At 50.7% G+C, this 17,879-nt stretch overlaps 1 protein-coding gene across 5 annotated transcripts in view; it reads right to left on the bottom strand.

Moving 5' to 3' along the window:
• The window catches only part of CCDC136 (coiled-coil domain containing 136), a 106,281-nt gene extending 89,043 nt beyond the window's left edge, over positions 1-17,238 (bottom strand). For 3 of the 5 annotated variants that reach the window (XM_075345377.1, XM_075345379.1, XM_075345378.1), the window contains exon 1: positions 16,961-17,238. In XM_075345377.1, the coding sequence (XP_075201492.1) occupies positions 16,961-17,009 (49 nt within the window). In that variant the 5' untranslated portion in view covers positions 17,010-17,238. The remainder of the gene's footprint in view (positions 1-16,960) is intronic. The other 2 variants (XM_075345380.1, XM_075345381.1) reach the window with 1 other exon arrangement.
• Between the last annotated feature and the right edge of the window lie 641 nt (positions 17,239-17,879).

The following is a 17,879-nucleotide window of genomic DNA, read 5'->3' as shown; positions in this document are numbered from 1 at the left end:
CCCAGCCTAAGAATACCAGCTCTGAGCAGTCCACTTTATCTACGCCAGGTGTCAAAATTGGAGGGGACCACAATTTATTTATTTATTTATGTAAATAACTTTTAAAACAGCTGCATGCAGTTCCTCTTATTTCAATACACAGCCAAGATAAATGCACGGCTGGACGCTGCATGCTGTAGCTGTGGGCTTTATCTTTACTGGTATCAATATATAGGAGGACTGCATGCCATTTTTTCTATTTATTTATTTATTTTACACCAGTATAAGCATGCAGACAGCATGTGTGTGATTTCAACCAATCACATACACTGTCAGAGAGGGTGGGGGCATGGTCGAACTGCAGCCAATCAAAGACGACAGTGGGTGGTAAAAGCAGTGAATATGTATAAGGGATAATGAGCACCCCTGGAAGTAGCGCTACAGTCACACGGAGACTCGGTAAGTATGCCCTGCTTTATTACTTATTTTCTTTCTTTTTCAGCCCCCCTACACCATTTTCAGCCCCCCCCCACACCATTTTATAACACATAAGTTTGACCTCCCATTGAATTCAATGGGTTTGGCTAGGATCCTCGATCTGATCCGCGAACCCAGGTGGGTTCGGAAATCCCGACCCAATCTGAACCTTAGTAGGATTGCTCATCTCTAGTCGTGAGACCTCACTATGGATTACGACTGACCTTTTTTTTAAAATAAAAATTAGTGAATGAGGGCTGTTATCGGAGGATGTTTGTTCTTGAACCTCATCGCCATCCTCTCTGTAGTCCCATTCATCGCCTTGAAAGTCACCCTTCTCCTTTTCCTGCCCTGACCTCACAGTACAGTATACATGTGCCTCAGGTATCTGAATCTCATCATGATCACCTCCACCCTGGGGGTTAACATATGGTGACAAGGGTCTGAATTCTGTTTGGACTCTACTTCGCCTGGCCCCAGATCCAACTGACAAAGATTTTGTCCATTGGTGCTCATGCTTTCCTCCTCTTGAGTCTGTTAATCTTTGGAGCTGACCTTTGATGCCATTGGAATAGAATGTGTGAACAGCTCTACAGACTTACCCCTCTGTGTTTCCCCACAGTCGGTTGGGTGGTTGGAGAACTGTGACGCAGGGGGAAACAAGGGTAATTGGGTGCCACCTCTGAGTACTATACTGTGTGTGATGTTGAGGTGGAGCAAGAGGAGGAGAGGCCACTTGATGCAGCGCTTGACATCCATTGTACCGCATGCTCTTTCTGGACCTCATCTACAAGTCATACCGCTATGAGACTGCCAAAGAAAGGTAGTTGAGTAGCCAGTCCAGTAACAGAAGTTGTCAGTTGTCTTTGGATAGTATTTGTTCAGTAGAGCTTTCAGTAACACTAGTACCTACCCCACTTACAACTCGAACACCACGTCTATTTACCCTTCCACCATGATCTTGGTATTTCCACCTCATGTTTGATTTCCCGATGTCTGTACTTGTCTACAGAAGTGTGACTCCTTAAATGTTCAGCAGAAATATACTAGAAATGTAATTCCATGATAACCATCCTTGAATTTCACCACAAATCCTGATCTGAAAAACCATCTGTTTAATCCACATTTATGTCTGCAACATCAATACACATCACAATATCATGCCTATTCCCCCTTCCAACACGACCTTGGTATTTCCCACTCGTGTTTGATGTACCCTTCGTTTTAGCGCAGTCAGATTCCCAGACTAACGAACTGTTGGGTCTCCTTGCTGTGTGTTGCCTGTAGCAGTAGGACTCCCAGACTGCCAAGCATGCAGCTATCTTTCACTCATCTTCATCTACCCCTCTTACTATCCTTAAATTTGTCTAGAAATAACAGTCTATGAAGTTAATATTGCTGCCACTGTGGCTGAGTAGAAAAGCAGTTTTAGCTGTTGCATAAGGTATGAAAGTACCCAGCACAGCAGGCCTACACCAGACACTCACCCACCTACCTCTTCATTTTAGGAAAATTTGAAAGCTGTAAATGCTGGGCCAAACCCTGTGTCATACATGACCCATGCCTGACTGCTGCACAAAGACACTATGGGTACTCTGGGGCAATTGATGCCACTGTCCTGGTGTCTGCCCCTAATTTTTGGCAATGTGGAGACTTCAGCGGGCTTTACACGCTGCGATCTCGCTAGCGAGATCGCAAGCGATCGTACCCGCCCCCGTCGGTTGTGCGACACGGGCAAATCGCTGCCCGTCGCGCACAACCTCGCTTTCCCCCATCACACACCTGCCCTGCGACGTCACTCTGGCCGGCGAACCGTCTCCTTCCTAAGGGGGCGGGTCGTGCGGCGTCACAGCGACGTCACATGGCAAGCGGCCAATAGAAGCGGAGGGGCGGACATGAGTGGGACGTAAACATCCCGCCCACCTCCTCCTTTCGCATTGCCGATGGAGGCAGGTAAGGAGATGTTCCTCGCTCCTGTGGTGTCACACACAGCGATGTGAGCTGCCGCAGGAACGAGATCGCTAACATCCTGAAAACGATTTTTTGTTTCAGGACGACCTCTCCACGGCAAACGATTTTTCCCTATTTTGCGATCGTTTAAGATCGCTCTTAAGTGTTACACGCTTCGATCTTGTTAATGACGTCGGATGTGCGTCACAAACAACGTGACCCCGACGATAATTCATTAACGATATTGTAGCGTGTAAAGCCCGCTTTCAAGTTGGGTATCTAGGTTGTGTGTTGTCTGTAGTGGCAGGGTTCTCAGAGCACAATGCCTACACTTGTCACTCATCCACCTCAATATTTCCTATGTTCATAGACTAGGAAGCTAATGGCTGTGCCACAACAGTGTGGCTCAACTGTAAAATGGTTTAACAACAGTATGGAGTTGCAGAAATACGGAAAGTGGTATCTCCTTTCACTAATACGGAATGGTATCTACTGGGAGACTTGCAAGGCACATTGGGAAAGCTGAAAATACACACGCAGTAGAGACACGACAGTAGGGCGAGACGAGGGTTTCAGAGAAATAGGGCTTCAAACGGGAATCAGAATATAGAGGAGCTGTGTGTTCTTTCGCGACTTATACCTGGTGTTCTGTGTATTAAAAATGTTGGGGGGGATAAAGTGGGAATAAAAGAGGGTGGGTTAAGACAAGGGTGGGTAAATTGGTAAGGTGAATTTATTCTTGTTCAAATGTTAGACATATTGTAATGATTCTGAAAACTGCAATAAAATTTGTGTTTAAAAAAAAATAAAAAAAAATGGTTTAAGCTGTTTTGGAAGCTTTTGACCTCCCTATAGCTGTTATGTATGCCTTTCTTTTTGCCTCCCATTGGGATTTGGATATGTTTGTTGAACTGTTTGATGAACACAGGTAAATTTGGGAAGCAGGAACCGAATTGAATCTTGGGAGGTTCACTCATTTCTACTGTTCATATGCTAACTGCTCGATCGAGCATCAGGGTGCGAAGTTTGTCCCAGTGAGAGCTGCTTGCAGTCTCTAAGTGACATTCACTGGGGGTGAAAACAACATTTTTAAATGTGTTTTTTTTTAAAAAAAAGCAAAAAAAAACCTGCCCTCCCTCCCTCAGAATGCTCTGTTTATGGCTGTGTCACATGGTGTTTGGGACTAAACTCACAAGCTTTCTCTGGCAGGCTCGGGCGTCAAGCAGCTGTGGGCTCATTAGTGATCCGACTAGCAGGAATTAATTTAATGCTAGTCTGCTGGTTACCTTTTGTATCACATGTTGCGGGACACTTATCACAGGTACCCTGTGCCTTTTTAAGATTGAGGAATTTGTCTCCCCATGCCGACTACAGTTTTTTTTTGCTAAACCAGTCTGTGTGCTGTTCTGTTCCAGTAATTTTCTGTGTGTTGTTTGGTGAGCTGTGGAATTCCTTCTGTCGTCTGGTTATTACCTCCCTGCTCTTTGTTTTCCCTCCTTATCATGTGCTGTCTGATAACTCTGTGTGATAGAATTTAGTTTTCCCCTGTTTGTTTAACACCGTTGGTGTTAACACACTCCTGGTGTCTCCCCCCCCTCCCCCCGGGGTAGTGAGGAAGGGGGTAGCAGATTAGGGTTGGTCAGGAGCAGAGTCAGGCTGGTGGCTCAGACATCCTCACCAACAGAGGTAACTCTGAGATAAGGGACAACCAGGGCCCCCCAAAGTCTGAGAGCCTATCTAGGAGCCTCAGTCTTCAATCTCCCACGATCACTGTGACAGGCTGTCTGTTTGTGGGCAGAGCCAAATTGCCCAATCATTGACTTTCATTATAATCGAGCCCGTTAGTTTGGATCCCTATTGACTTACATGGAAATGGAGGTCTGGGAGCAAGTTCAGGTTAAGTCTGAGTCCCGAAAATTTTTTTTAACAAAGGTCCAGCTGAGTGCAGTGAACCCTAACATCCACTGGTCCGCTCATCTCTACTCATCTTTTAAATAATAATGAGTGTTCATCAGTAAGCCATCAGTTACAGGGCTTCCTGCAGGAGTGGATGACACTAAAAGGGATTGTCGGGTGAAAGCTAGATAACTCGTTGATTGGTGAGAATTTGACCACTTGGGCCTGCACCAATCTGCCTAACTTACATCCCTGTTAGAATTGAGTGGCAGTTCACATGCCTGACCACCGCTACATTCCCTATGGAGCTGCCAAGGGCTGTGCTGGACTTTTTTCTGCAGTCTGAAAGAGGATGAATAGTGGTGGTCAGGCATCTAACCTGCCAATCGCTACACTCCACTTTTTCCAGCAACCCCATAAAGAATGAATGGAGTGGTGGTCAGACATTTGACCTGCCGCTCCATATTGTAATGGTAATAAAAATGCCCTCTCAGAGATAAAATTCAGCGCTTTGCTCATTGGAGCAATTTCCAGCTTTCGGATACCCACCAGTAAGCAAATAAATTGGACAGATGATAACGTCTTGTCACTTTACAGCCACTTTAAGATGTTTTTCATGTAATCTTTGGAGTATCAGTCAAGGGATGTGTTGCGGGCAGGGGACAGACCACGGCAGGGGGGGAGGCTGCTCGAGACGCTCGGATCCGGGGTCGTGGCTGTGGCTCGAGGGGAAGCTGGACCCGGGCCTGAGTACCCGTCCATCGCCCACAAGTGAAAAGGGGAATTTGTATATAGGGAAGGTTTTGTCAGTGACGCCACCCGTCGTGTGCGGTGATGGTTGCTGACACCGCCGCTGCTGCTGGGGTGATGCTCGGGACCGATGGAGTGGGGCAGCTGGATGTTATCCCCTCCACGGGTAGAGGAGGTATTGTCCCAGGTGGGCTGTTACAGGTGGGATGGTACTGCGGAGCGCAATCTGCAGGGTTGGACCAGGTGGTGTTGGTGTACTCCCAGTTCCTGAATAAATGCACATAGAGTCCAGATGGTAAACCAAATTGCCAGTGACCAGAGACCTCCGGCGGGTGTATTCGAATCCCACACCCTGGTACAGCAAACAGGGGTCCCTTCCTCCTGCACTTAGTGTTGTGTACTTGTTGTTGACTACTCCGTATGAAACGGGGAAGTCCACTCCCGGTGATACTGTGTGTTGGGAGCTGTGCCCCGCAAGAACTGACCCGTGGGATCTTAGCAGGCAATTGCGGAGCCTTATCCCCCTCGTTGGGCTTCAGTCTCGCTCTATTTGGGCCTCCTGTGGGACAAGACCTGAAATCTTGCCCCGGCTGGTCAATTAGTAAGGTGTGTGAAGCTGTCCTTGCTCTAGGGTCCAGGTACCCTGTCGTGCACGGCCTCCAGACCGGATTCCCGCTGTCAATATCGGCGGGCTACAACCCTGCCCCGGTCCACTTAAGGTCTCCCGCGACCGGATCTCTGTCGCCTGTGGCCCTGTCTGCCACTTAGTCAGTTGTCCAGTAGTCCAGGGGCTCCAACCCCTGACCACCCTGTCACTTCACACTCCTGTCTCCTTCTCTGTCTCTCAATGAACTCTCTTGTTCTCTCCCATAACACCTCTGGACCCCTAGGTGGGCGTCACACCCGCTTGGCCCCGCCCACTGGTGTGTCCCTATTGTCATGAGGGGTGACTAGGCTTTGCTGGCTGGTGTTGTGTACCTAGATGTGGGGTTTGTGATGGAGGGTCAAGGAGGAGGGAATCCTGCACCTGGAAGAGGGGTGCAGTCATCTGTGACACCCTGATTTTGTCAGGGCGTCACAGATGTCTTTCTCTGATTTGGTACCTGTCCCAGCACATATTTTATTTATGTAATGGGTAAAATTACTATGCTTTGTTTTCTAAAAGTGGGCAAACTGTGGTTTTTATTAAGGTGGAATAATTTTTCATAGGAAAGAAAATATAATGAAGTTTCTGGCCTAACAAAAATGATGATTTTGGTTGTACAATGCTGTAGAGATAGGTTCCTAATGAGCATGTACCTGTAAGTGGTACATTAGAGCTGACAGATTGTGCAGGACTAAAAGTTATAGTCAACAGAGATCAACTCTCAAACAGCAACCACAGCAAGCATCTCTACATTCTATAGGAAAACTATCCTACTGATTTCATTTGGAAAGAAATAGTGCTAATGGGTACACTTTATATCAAGTCTCTACAGCATATCCTGCACATTGGGATACATTAATATGTGGCGCCCCGGCATCTGGTTGCCACAACAGCATTGCCCCCTCCAAAGGGTTAATGCTGAGTCTGGAGGTAATTGGGGAAGTCTATTGGCCAGTAAGTACCAACATCCAACACTGTTCCTCAGGCCAGCAGAGAGAGCTCTAAACCTGGAGTTCCAGGGAGCACTTCCTTAAGTCTGACCTGAGGGAGGAGTTAGTTAGTCAGTCTGTTAGGGAAGTTCAAGGAGAGAGGAGCTGAGTAGATGGTCTTGTGAGCTGGGGTTTGGAGCTAGGATAGCTCAACCCAGAAGAATCAAGAGCCGTAGCGAGGCAAAGAGAAGATCCTAGGGGAGAACTGTCACAATCTGTTCGCCTCAGAGGAACACACTAAAATTGGACATCGGAGCTTGTAGTTGCCAGGGTGTTAGATCCCCCAGTAACCGAATCCGAAGGGCAGGAGGACTGTAGGTCTCCTGGCCCCCAAAAAGAATCTGAAGGTACAGCTGCATCACCAGGGCCCGGTGTGGACCCCAGCAGGGAAGCATCAGAGAGGGCCTGCGCAGCCTATCCTACGAGAAAGGGACGTACCACCGGTCCCACCAGCAAGAGGGCCATTGCTAACCCAGAGTGCAGGGTCCTGTAGAAGCAAAGGAAGAACAGGGAGTAGGCCTCAATACTCAACTGGCCAAGGAGATCACCCCAGGTACTTCCAGGCCGACCGGATCCCCTTCACCACCTGTGACGGTCTCCCAGGACTGGACTGTTCCCAAAGAAAAGAAGGTAAAGAGACTGTTGTTTGAGTCAGTTCTTTTCACTGACCTGATTAGCCCTGCACCATTTCCAAAGCACCATAGACTTTAACACTAGAACTTCTGAGGTAGTAATTTTGACTACTTTGCACCATGTATTTCAATATAGGTGTCACGAGTCCAGTAGTTCTAGTGTTAATAAGCATCAACGGCTGCCCCAGGGTACCGCTCCACCTGTGGGGAGCAGAACCATCCCAGCTGCTAATCCATCAGCCCCGAAGGTCCCATCCAGCAGCGGCGGCTCCATAGCCGCAATCCACAGGTGGCGTCATGAATAACCTACAAACTTTATTGTTAATTACCATCCCCACCACTGCCATATTAATTGACCCTGCCAGGGCCACGGAGTCGGGCCCCGCCACCACTAACTACCCCCGGGCTAGTCCGGCCCAGCACCGGGTGTCCCATAGCCCTGGGGTGGGCGAGTCAAATACTCTAAAAGAAGATACCAAAAAGATGTGGTAGTGCTACTAGCTTACCAATAATACACCCTAGATAAACTAGCGGACGCACATATAAAAGGGCCCCTGTGCAATAACAATATAAGGGGCCCTTTGCAGTCCTATAGCTCATCATAATGCACAATTCCCCCTGCTTAGAATCCGGTAGTGGCACCCTTACCTTTTAGGCCCCTGTGCAGCTGCACAGGTTGCACCAATGATATGTCCGCCCCTGCCTAGATGCCATATTTTGAGTTACAGAGGCACTCCAAAGAGTCCACACTCTAGACCTGGAGAATCGGAGCAAATTCTAGGCAGGATTCACTGTGTCAGATTCTGGCCTCTCAATGGCACAGACTGGTATACAATACAATGGGCTGCGAGCTGACAGCCACTTTGGTGTGGTTTAATTTGGTTGGAACTCCAATGGAGAGAAATCTCTCCAACCCCAAAAGAAAGGACCGTTCCCAAAAATAGTGCCTCCTACTATTATTTAATTCCAGGGTATCAGTCGATGAGATATGCATGCATAGAATTCTATATACAAGGGCATAAACATAATAGTTGCAGTGGCTGCAATCACACCTGGGACATGGAGCCCGTGAGGGCAAACAGGATCTTTTCGGCCCATATGAAAAGACTATTACTGGACATGTTGGGGATTTTGCATTAAGACTCACAAGTTTCAAGTTATCTTTACACATACCTGGACTCCTGCCTACAGATGTGGCATCTGACATTTACGGTTAGGGACCTATGAATAGAACCTATGTTATACAGCAACTACATTATCTACAACCTACGTTGTAAGTGGCCAAACTTATAAATCAGCTCAATTATTAAAGACCTCAACTATAAAATATAAAGAAACATTATTAAATGGGTTGTCCACTACTAGGAAAACCACCGTGATTTCAGCGATGGCAGCACTTGCGTTCCTGAGCCTCATGTGAGGTTGTTATGTGGCGTCCTGGACTAGCCAGGTCATCACAGGTACTACAACATACACCCCCACCCCGAGACAGGTACATCAGCCAGACACAAAATCATTGTTGCCTCCCTCCAGGGGCTGATTTCCACACCAGGTGAGGTGGAGCCAGGTGGTTGGCCCCACCCACTGAGGAGTTCACAGTCCTGGAGGCGGGAGAAGGAAGGGAGTTGAGATGAGAGAGGAGTTAGGGAAGTGAAGGAGTGAGGAGTGAAGTGGAAGTAGAGGAGCAAACTGACTGTGTCCGGGTGTGTGGCCCGGGCACTAAGAGCAAGGTTGGCAGACGGTGGTGGCCGTCTGCAGGAGACGCAGATCAACGCGGAACCGTAGGACCGGGGACGGGCGGTGGCCCGCCGGTACCGAACCGGGGAGCGAAGTGAAGCCAGCACACACAGGCAGGGCCTGCGGACCCCGACCAGGCTTGGAGTCGCCATTAGAGGTCAAATCCGTCAGTGACCGGAACCCCAGGGGTTTCCTAACAGCCAAGACCCGATTGAAGGCAACCGTCCGGCCGCATGTAAGCCGAGGCTATAAGAGCAGGGACGCCAGGACTCTGTAAACAACCCGGTTCCTGGAACCCTGAAGCCGCGACACTATGTCAGCCCCGCCTGCACTGCCCGAGGCCCAGCAGCCCGCGCCCGGGACCGTGGCATGGATGAGGGCCCGAGTAACTGAGTCTAACCAACGTCATCGGAATCAGATACGTCTCCTGGCGGAGCAGTGGACCACCGAGGTGGGAGCGCTGGTTGCGATTGCCCAGATGCACGAGATGGGAGCCGACGTGACGGAGCTGGTGAGTGACCCACGCCTCCATGTCCCACAGGGACCGGCTGCTGCGGCTGGGAGACCCGGTCCGATCCTGGCCCTTGTACCGTCCCTGCCACTACCCATGGGGTTCCCCAGCGCTAATCTGCCTGACCTGCTGCCCCATGCTACGGCGGTGGGACCCGAAATGCTGAGTGCCGAGGGTCCGGAGGTCGGAGAGCTTGAGGAGGCTGCAGGCCCGGATGCTGCTGCGACTGGTAACGACCCACCTGGCGCAGAGGAGAAGAAAGCCCCGGCAGTCCGACTGGCCCTAGAGGGAGCGCCTGACCGTGAGGGGGTTAGGAGTGATGATTCCGGATCTGATACAGAGCCAGTTTCGGAGTCTGAGGAAGCGGGTGGGAGTCTTTGTCCCGGCAGTGGGCCGGTAGCTTTCTATGTCCCGCATGCCGGTGGAAATGGATACCGGGTGGCCCTTTCCCAACAGGCCTGCCACCGCATGTTTGAAATATTGGCAGCGGAGGGCGAGGCCACCTCAGAGGAAGAATCGGAGTAAGGCAGCGGTCCCTCCGTTGCACCGTTGTCCCTGTTGGGACCACAAGTACCAAAACCTGTTAAGTAAATGAGTAAATGAATGAATCAACCGAGAAAGTCACCTGATTGGCATTGTGATTGACCCGGCCGTTGCCGGCAAGTTGTCCCCGTAGGGACCCTTTGTACCGTTGGCATGAGGAACTCTTCATGGACATGCCTGAGAACTTGCAGGGCACCCACGAACTGGTGGGATTGTAAATAGTTGTGTGGGATGGAAACCGTTGCCGCCTCCGGAGAGGCAGATTGGAGGAAGGGCCCGCAGTAGAGGAGGCTGGGGCCCGGCCACCACCTGGATCGGTGGCCATCCTCCGGGGGTCAGGGGTCCCCCATGGACGTGGGGTCCCCTGAAGTGACAGCCGAGTGCGAGACACCGTACCCGTTCCCGCTCGGGCAGCCTGGATCTGGACTGGGGTCAAGGGGTGCTGCCCACTTCTTAGGGGCAGCATCAGGGCTAGGTTGCTTGGGTGGGAGAGCGGAAGCCGTCCATCCGTTGTTAATAAAAATGTAAATTTATGTGGTTTGTAACGTTCAAGTGCCCTGCCTCCCGTAAGGGAAGATTTAAAATGCATAAACTGTGTTGTTGTTTTATATTTTTGCAGTTAAAAAAAGAAAAATAAAACCGGTGATGGACGGGCAGCCCGCGGACGGTCTGCATTTAACCAAGGGGGAATGTGGCGCCCTGGACTAGCCAGGTCGTTACAGGTACTACAACATACACCCCCACCCCAAGACAGGTACATCAGCCAGACACAAAATCCTTCTTGCCTCCCTCCAGGGGCTGATGTCCACACCAGGTGAGGTGGAGCCAGGTGGTTGGCCCCACCCACTGAGGAGTTCACAGTCCTGGAGGCAGGAGAAGGAAGGGAGTTGAGATGAGAGAGGAGTTAGGGAAGTGAAGGAGTGAGGAGTGAAGTGGAAGTAGAGGAGCAAACTGACCGTGTCCGGGTGTTTGGCCCGGGCACTAAGAGCAAGGTTGGCAGACGGTGGTGGCTGTCTGCAGGAGAGGCAGATCAACGCGGAACCGTAGGACCAGGGACGGGCGGTGGCCTGCCGGTACCGAACCGGGGAGCGAAGTGAAGCCAGCACACACAGGCAGGGCCTGCGGACCCCGACCAGGCTGGGAGTCGCCATTAGAGGTCAAATCCATCAGTGACCGGAACCCCAGGGGTTTCCTAACAGCCAAGACCCGATTGAAGGCAACCGTCCGACCAGCAAAAGGAAATACAGCTACCGCCACAGCTAGAGTTCCAAAGGCCAGAGCCTGTGGGCAAAAGGGCTCCTCCGGCACATATACACGCTGGGGAGCGGGATACCGGTGGGAAGCCATCGGGACCAAACATACACAAAGGTGCAGGGAAAGGCAGCCACCACCAACTGTCCGGGATGAACCACAGCAGCCGGCTGCGGGACCCGTCCATCCAGCCGTTTGGTTTACCAGAGACTTTGCGTACTTTGCGTTTGTGGCTGAGTGAGTGCAACCGTGCCATCCGGCACCGTGCTGTGTAGTCCAGGCGACCCTGCACCTTGCCAACCCTGCCTCCCCGTCACCTCACCGGGCCCCGAGACCATCAACCCCTACCCACGGAGGGGGAAAACAACATCCCAGCTGCTCCCTACCATCGCTCCCAGGATCCCCGTCACCTGCAGCGGTGATGCCCAACCTCACCACAACCCGTGGGTGGCGTCACGGACTAAATCCCCAAACCAAACTACCCCCTTTCACTCACGGGCGAGGAGCGCCGCTCGACTCCCCGGATCCGGCCCACCGCTCGAGCCACCGAGCAGCCATCGCAGCAGCGCCGGACCCGAGCGTTAGCGAGCGCAGCGCAGCGGCGTCCTTCCCCGCCCACGACAGTTACATCACATGACCCGGTGCCCAATCACCGGCGACTTCTCTCTCTTCAGACATATAAGTAATTAACAGGAAGTAGATGGCAGCGGCAGCTCTGACATCCTGTTGATTACTGTTTTGTCTGAGGGCAAAGAGAGTGAAGCCGGCAGTGACTGGGCGCCAAGTCGTGTGATGTAACAACCTCACGTGAGCCTCAGGAACTCAAGTGCTGACACTGCTGCAACCGCACCGCCACGGGAGCTGAGTATAAGGGGTACTTTGCACACTACGACATCGCAGGTGCGATGTCGGTGGGGTCAAATCGAAAGTGACGCACATCCGGCGTCGCTGTCGACATCGGAGTATGTGAAAGGTCAGCAGACGGCGGGAAAACCAGGAGTTAAGCTAGGGAAGTGAAAGAGAGTGGAAGAGGAGCAAGTGAGAGGAGTAAAGTGGAAGAGAAAGTGACAGTTGAGGAAGCCTGAAGTTGGTCCGGGTGTGTGCCCCGGACTGAGACAGCAAGGTCAGAAGACGGCGGTGACCGTCTGCAGGAGAGGCTGATCGGAGGTTGCCGAAAGGACCGTGGACGGGTGGTGGCCCGGCGGTACCGGAACGGTATACGAAGAGAAGCCAGCACCATTGGCAGGGGCCTTTCGGATCCCGGCAAGGCTAGGAGTCGCCGTGAATTTTCCAAATCCGTCAGTGAAGGGGACCTCCTGGGTCTCCCAACAGCTAAGTCCCGATTGAAGGCAACAGTCCAACCGTAGGAAAGAGACACCGCCACCGCCAAGGCACCAGTTTCTCAGGGCCAGCGCCTGCGGGCAAAGAGGGGCTCCTCCGGCCCATATCCAAGCCGGGGAGCGGGTTACCGGTGGGAACCCACCGCTACCAACATTTCACTAGGTGCAGGGACAGAGACCGTCACCGTCAACTACCGGGGAAAAGCAACAGGAACCGTCTTTCCAGCCGTGTGTTTTACCGAGAACTGTGTCACCGTCTCAGGCTGAGTGAGTACCACAGTGCCGTCAGGCACAGCGCTGCCCCCGCGTCCCTGCACCCTACCAAGCCCTGCCACCCATCATCCCCCACCTCATCACTGGGCCCCGGGACAACCACCCCCTACCCACGGAGGGGAGAACTAACAACTTTGCTGCTCCCTATCACCGCTCCCGGGATCCCCATACAGAGCAGCGGTGGTGTCCACACAACCACCACAGCCGTGGGTGGCGTCACGGACAATAAACAATTCACCCCAACAATCAACCCCAGCCCCTTTCACTCACGGGCGAGGAGCGCCGCTCGAGTCCCCGGGATCCGGCCCATCGCTCGAGCCACCGAGCAGCAGCAGGCCGCAGCAGCAGCGGCGGCCGGACCCGAGCAGTAGGGAGAGCGCTGCATCCCCTCCTCCGCCTGCGACACTACCATCGATTTGCAATGTCATAGTGTGCAAAGTACCCCTTAGTGTTTTATTTTAATGTGGGCAAACATGGAGAATGAGAAGTGGTTGTCCAAATAGCTTACCCCCCCTTTAAAGTATCTATGTTATTAATGACCTATTTTTTAAGCATCATAATGGAACTACGTAACGAAGCAATTGTGTTATAAAGGAGCTCCGTTACTAAGGACCAACATTACAAAGGAGCCATGTTATAGTATATACCAATCCTGTGTTATATTCGACCTTAAAATAGAGCTGTTATATAAGACCTGTGTTATGAAGAAGCTGCATTGTAAGAGATGTAGGTTTTATAGGCGCTATATTATAAAAACAATGGAAAAGGAGCTTTATAACAAAGCTATAAAAAGCTTTTATAACCTAAAAAAGTACAGTACATTATAAAGTGGCTATGTTACAAATAATCAATATAAGTCATTTATATCATTAAATTTATAAATAAATATATACATTGAAGAAAAAAAGAGAACAATGCTGTAATTTAGCATGTATAATAACTCTGGGTATTATAGCAGAAAATAATAATTATACCTTATTTACTCACACTACTATGTATTCGTAAGTACAGTATACATAAACATTAAAAACAGCCATAGAAAACTGCATATCTGACGCCCTGGACTACTCAGGTCGTCACAGGGTTCTGCACAATCTTTATCTTCCTGTGCAGGGCTCAAACCCCCATGGTTCTGGGAACCTAACCTGCAGTACTGCCTCCACCAGCATTCACAAATCCTAGATACACTTTGCACCACACCTGTCAGGCACACCAGGGGGCTGCTTAAGCAGGAATAGAACCACCCACCTAGGGGTCAGACAGGAAGGTGGGAGGTGTCAAGTCAGTTCAGTGGTAGCCCTTGAGCTGTGAGGAGCTCTGAGGAAGCTGGGAGTTGTAGCTCCCAGGGGAGAAGCAGACTAGGTCACAGACGGTGGTCTGGACCTAGAGGAGTCGGACCCCCGGTCGCAGTGGATTGAGGCTAGGTGCCTGGAACCTGTCTTGGAGGACAACCAGCGGCCTTGGCCTAATCACCGGTTTGGAACCGAAGGCATGATGGGGTACACGGACCCTAGGTCAGGGAGAAGCTTTAGGCAACCCGGCAATTAACCTGCGGAGGACAGGACCGCTACGGACTGTTCCCACGAAGCTCAGAGATCGGGAGCACTAGCGTAACGAGGGGGACAGGGCTTTCCAAACAAGCGGCCCACTGAAATCCCAAGCGTGAGCTCCTGAGAGCAAGCTCTTCTACTTAGCCACAGTGGGGAGCGGTACCCAAAAAGCTCCAGGCTGACGGGCCACAAAGGACACTCTAAATTACTGTGCAAGGAGGCAGGTCACAGACCACCAGGTAGTGCTGCAGGGGATGGGACCCGGACGAGCTCCCTTCAGGAGACAGCGGCAGTCAGAGACTTGGTTTACCCTGTTGTCAGAGTCTGCTTCATTGCTGAGTGAGTACCAGATTAACCCATGCAACCCGCGAGCCTGCGCTCCCCCTGCACCCCACACCACCGTCCAGAGTCCCGAGCCTTCCCCTACCCATGGAGGGTAATGACATCTGGCTGCCCCATTCCATCACCCCAGGTACTCCTAATGGCAGCCACGGTACTCCCAATTACCGTACACCACGGGTGACGTCACGAACTATGTCTCCCCTGTTAATAAACCCTTTCTTCATTCAGGTGTGACCCATAGCGCCGGGTCCGGAGACCCTTGAGCCACGAGCGGTGACATCCGGATCCGAGCGGTTCGACCACTGCCAGGGCGTTACACATATCCGATAACATAAGTATGTGACGCCCTGGCTGGGCCCGGTAGTCACAAATAGGGCCCCGCACAACACCTTTCCCCCACAGGTGACATCAGCCAACCATAAAACCCTAGTCACCCCCTTAGGGCTTAATAGACACACCAGGGGGCGGAACCAGGTGGTTGGAAGACACCCACCTAGGAGTTTTAGACAGCCCAGGGCGGGGAAAAGTCAGATGAGTTGTAGAGTTCAAGGAGAGTGGAGGTCAGGCCTGTGTCTGAGGCCTGAAGGAAAACTGACAGGTACCAGGGTAGAAGCCCTGGTGCCTTTGGCTAGGAGGCAGACAGCGGTCTCCGTCTGCAGGAGCCGGGAAGACTGCTCGTTGGAACCGAGGTGGACCGGGACAGGGTAGTGGCCCACCGGTACCGACCCGGGGAGCCGACTCGGAAACCGGAGCACACAGGGGGGTACTCAGACCCTGAAGCTAGGTCCAGAAGCGACTGGAACTGGTTAATTAACTGATTGCGGCCAGGACTACAGGTCCTGTCCCACCCAAAGTCCCCGTAACTGCAGCGGTGGTGTCCAATATCACCACATACCGTGGGTGGCGTCACAAACCTAGTACGGCCCAGCCCGTACATATATGTCCACCACACCCCGACCCTTTTCATTTGGAGTGTCCGCGGGATCCCCTGGCTCCGGAGACCCTCGAGCCACCCACCGGAAGGTCCGGACCCAAGCGGCGGCAGGCTGCCGACACGGGGGCGGCACAAGTACTTCGTTTTTAAAGAGCTTTATATGGCCAGCACCTAGATGTTTTAATGGCCTCAAATCTCCTGCCTTCGATCATAGGAGCTGTATAGAGGTTGTCTGGTCTCAGTGGAAAAGTCTGAAGTCACTCATTGTAGAAGCAGAATTGTGACAGTGTGCAGTGTTCACAATGTCACGACTCTCCATGCGGGTGGGCGGTCACGTGATCTCATGTATGGGATTTGCATACCGGCCGTCACATGCGGACTAGACTTTTGTATTTCACTGAATTCTCTTTTATTGAGAGACTTCGGGTGAGACCGTAACGATTGGGCTGGCAGCATGCAGTCATTCTATGGGACTTTTCTTCTGAGACCAGACAACCTCTTTAATCTGTAAGGAGCAATAAACCCCTCAATGGAAGCAGCAGGCAGACAGAATTGCAACCTTTACTTGTATGGCTGTGTAAAAAGATGTGATCTTATTATATTCTATGTCTATCTTAGCAAGAGATTAGACATTGAATGTTATGTCCCCGACCTGCTTTCATGTATTCTGAACCTACATAAAGAACAGTCCTAGAATATGATTATTAGTCATTGCTTAATCTAATAAGACATCTACTGCAGTAGCACGGTACATTACAAGGTCATCCCCAATCACTAATGAAAGAAGCCATATACACATGATATAAAGACATTACTCATACATTTATAATATGATATAAAATAAAACCTAATAATAACAATATAATGCAGAGCTGCATCACTGCATAGACTGCTGAAATCTGGCATTAAGTCAAAATTCAGACATCTTCAGTGGTTTCCAGTCTATGGAGAATGGTAGTATATGCTCCATGCATGATGATCCCAGATCCAGATGGCTCATCATGCAGCGGTGTCATGTGATCCCCATATAACATACGTGATCATTGTATGAAGGAGATAGGCTGTTACATAACGGGGCTTGTATGATGAGCAATGCCGGAGAAATCAGAGACTGGGATGCATGAAGCTATGGTAATAGGCATGATACAGAACATCATCACCTGTCATCTGCTGGGCTCTGGCTGAGCTCTGACCATCCACATCCTCCATACTGCAGCCTTGTCACTGAGGATGGGAGATGCAGGGGAGACACAGGGGACTGGGGATGTACAGCGCGATGATGCAGTGTGATGTGTCCGACTAATACATGCACAATGAATAGACAGACAGCAGGGGGCTATGATGGAGGGACACAAGATGAGACACAACACCCCATAGACAGACTTGGTTAAAAAAAGACTGGAGAAAAGACGGCAGATGTAGGGAGGAGTCTTGGATCTGGGAGGGGAGATGCGGGTGATGAATGCTGTCCCTCACTCTGGATTTTAATCCTTGTGTCCCTAGAAGCAATGAGATTGCTGATAGCACTGGTTACTTCTGTAGCTGAATACAAGGGGGCATTTCCACAGGCAAAATAACGTGTTTACCCCTGTATATTAAACATACAGTAGTGTTCAATATATTACCGTACAATATGACTACCCAGATTATTCACTGTTTTTGGTATGAATTATATTACCGCATGCCAAACAATTTACCAGTTGGTGCAGTAGATTCTTAGAAAACCACCAGACTCGGCATTCATGATCTGCAGGTTTTTGAGTGTATTTGAATAATTAATTGAAAAAGGGGTGTTCAAAAAATAGGAGTGGAGTTACATTAGTGAGGTCAATCATTCTGTGAAGAAACCGGTGTGACTCAGGTGGCCCTTATTTAAGGGTGAAGCCAGCACATGTTGTACATGCACTTCTCCTTGAAAGCCTGAGAAATATAGGTCGTTCGAGACATTGTTGAGAAGAACAGTGTGCTTTGATTAAAAAGTTGATTGCAGAGAGTAAAACGTATAAAGTGCAGACAATAATCGGCTGCTCAGCTAAAATGATCTCCAATGCTTTAAAATGGAAAGCAAAAACAGAGAGA

The sequence above is a fragment of the Anomaloglossus baeobatrachus genome, chromosome 4 (genome assembly GCF_048569485.1).
Source record: "Anomaloglossus baeobatrachus isolate aAnoBae1 chromosome 4, aAnoBae1.hap1, whole genome shotgun sequence".
NCBI classification, from domain to species: domain Eukaryota; kingdom Metazoa; phylum Chordata; class Amphibia; order Anura; family Aromobatidae; genus Anomaloglossus; species Anomaloglossus baeobatrachus.
This window is presented reverse-complemented; position numbering and strand designations above follow the sequence as displayed.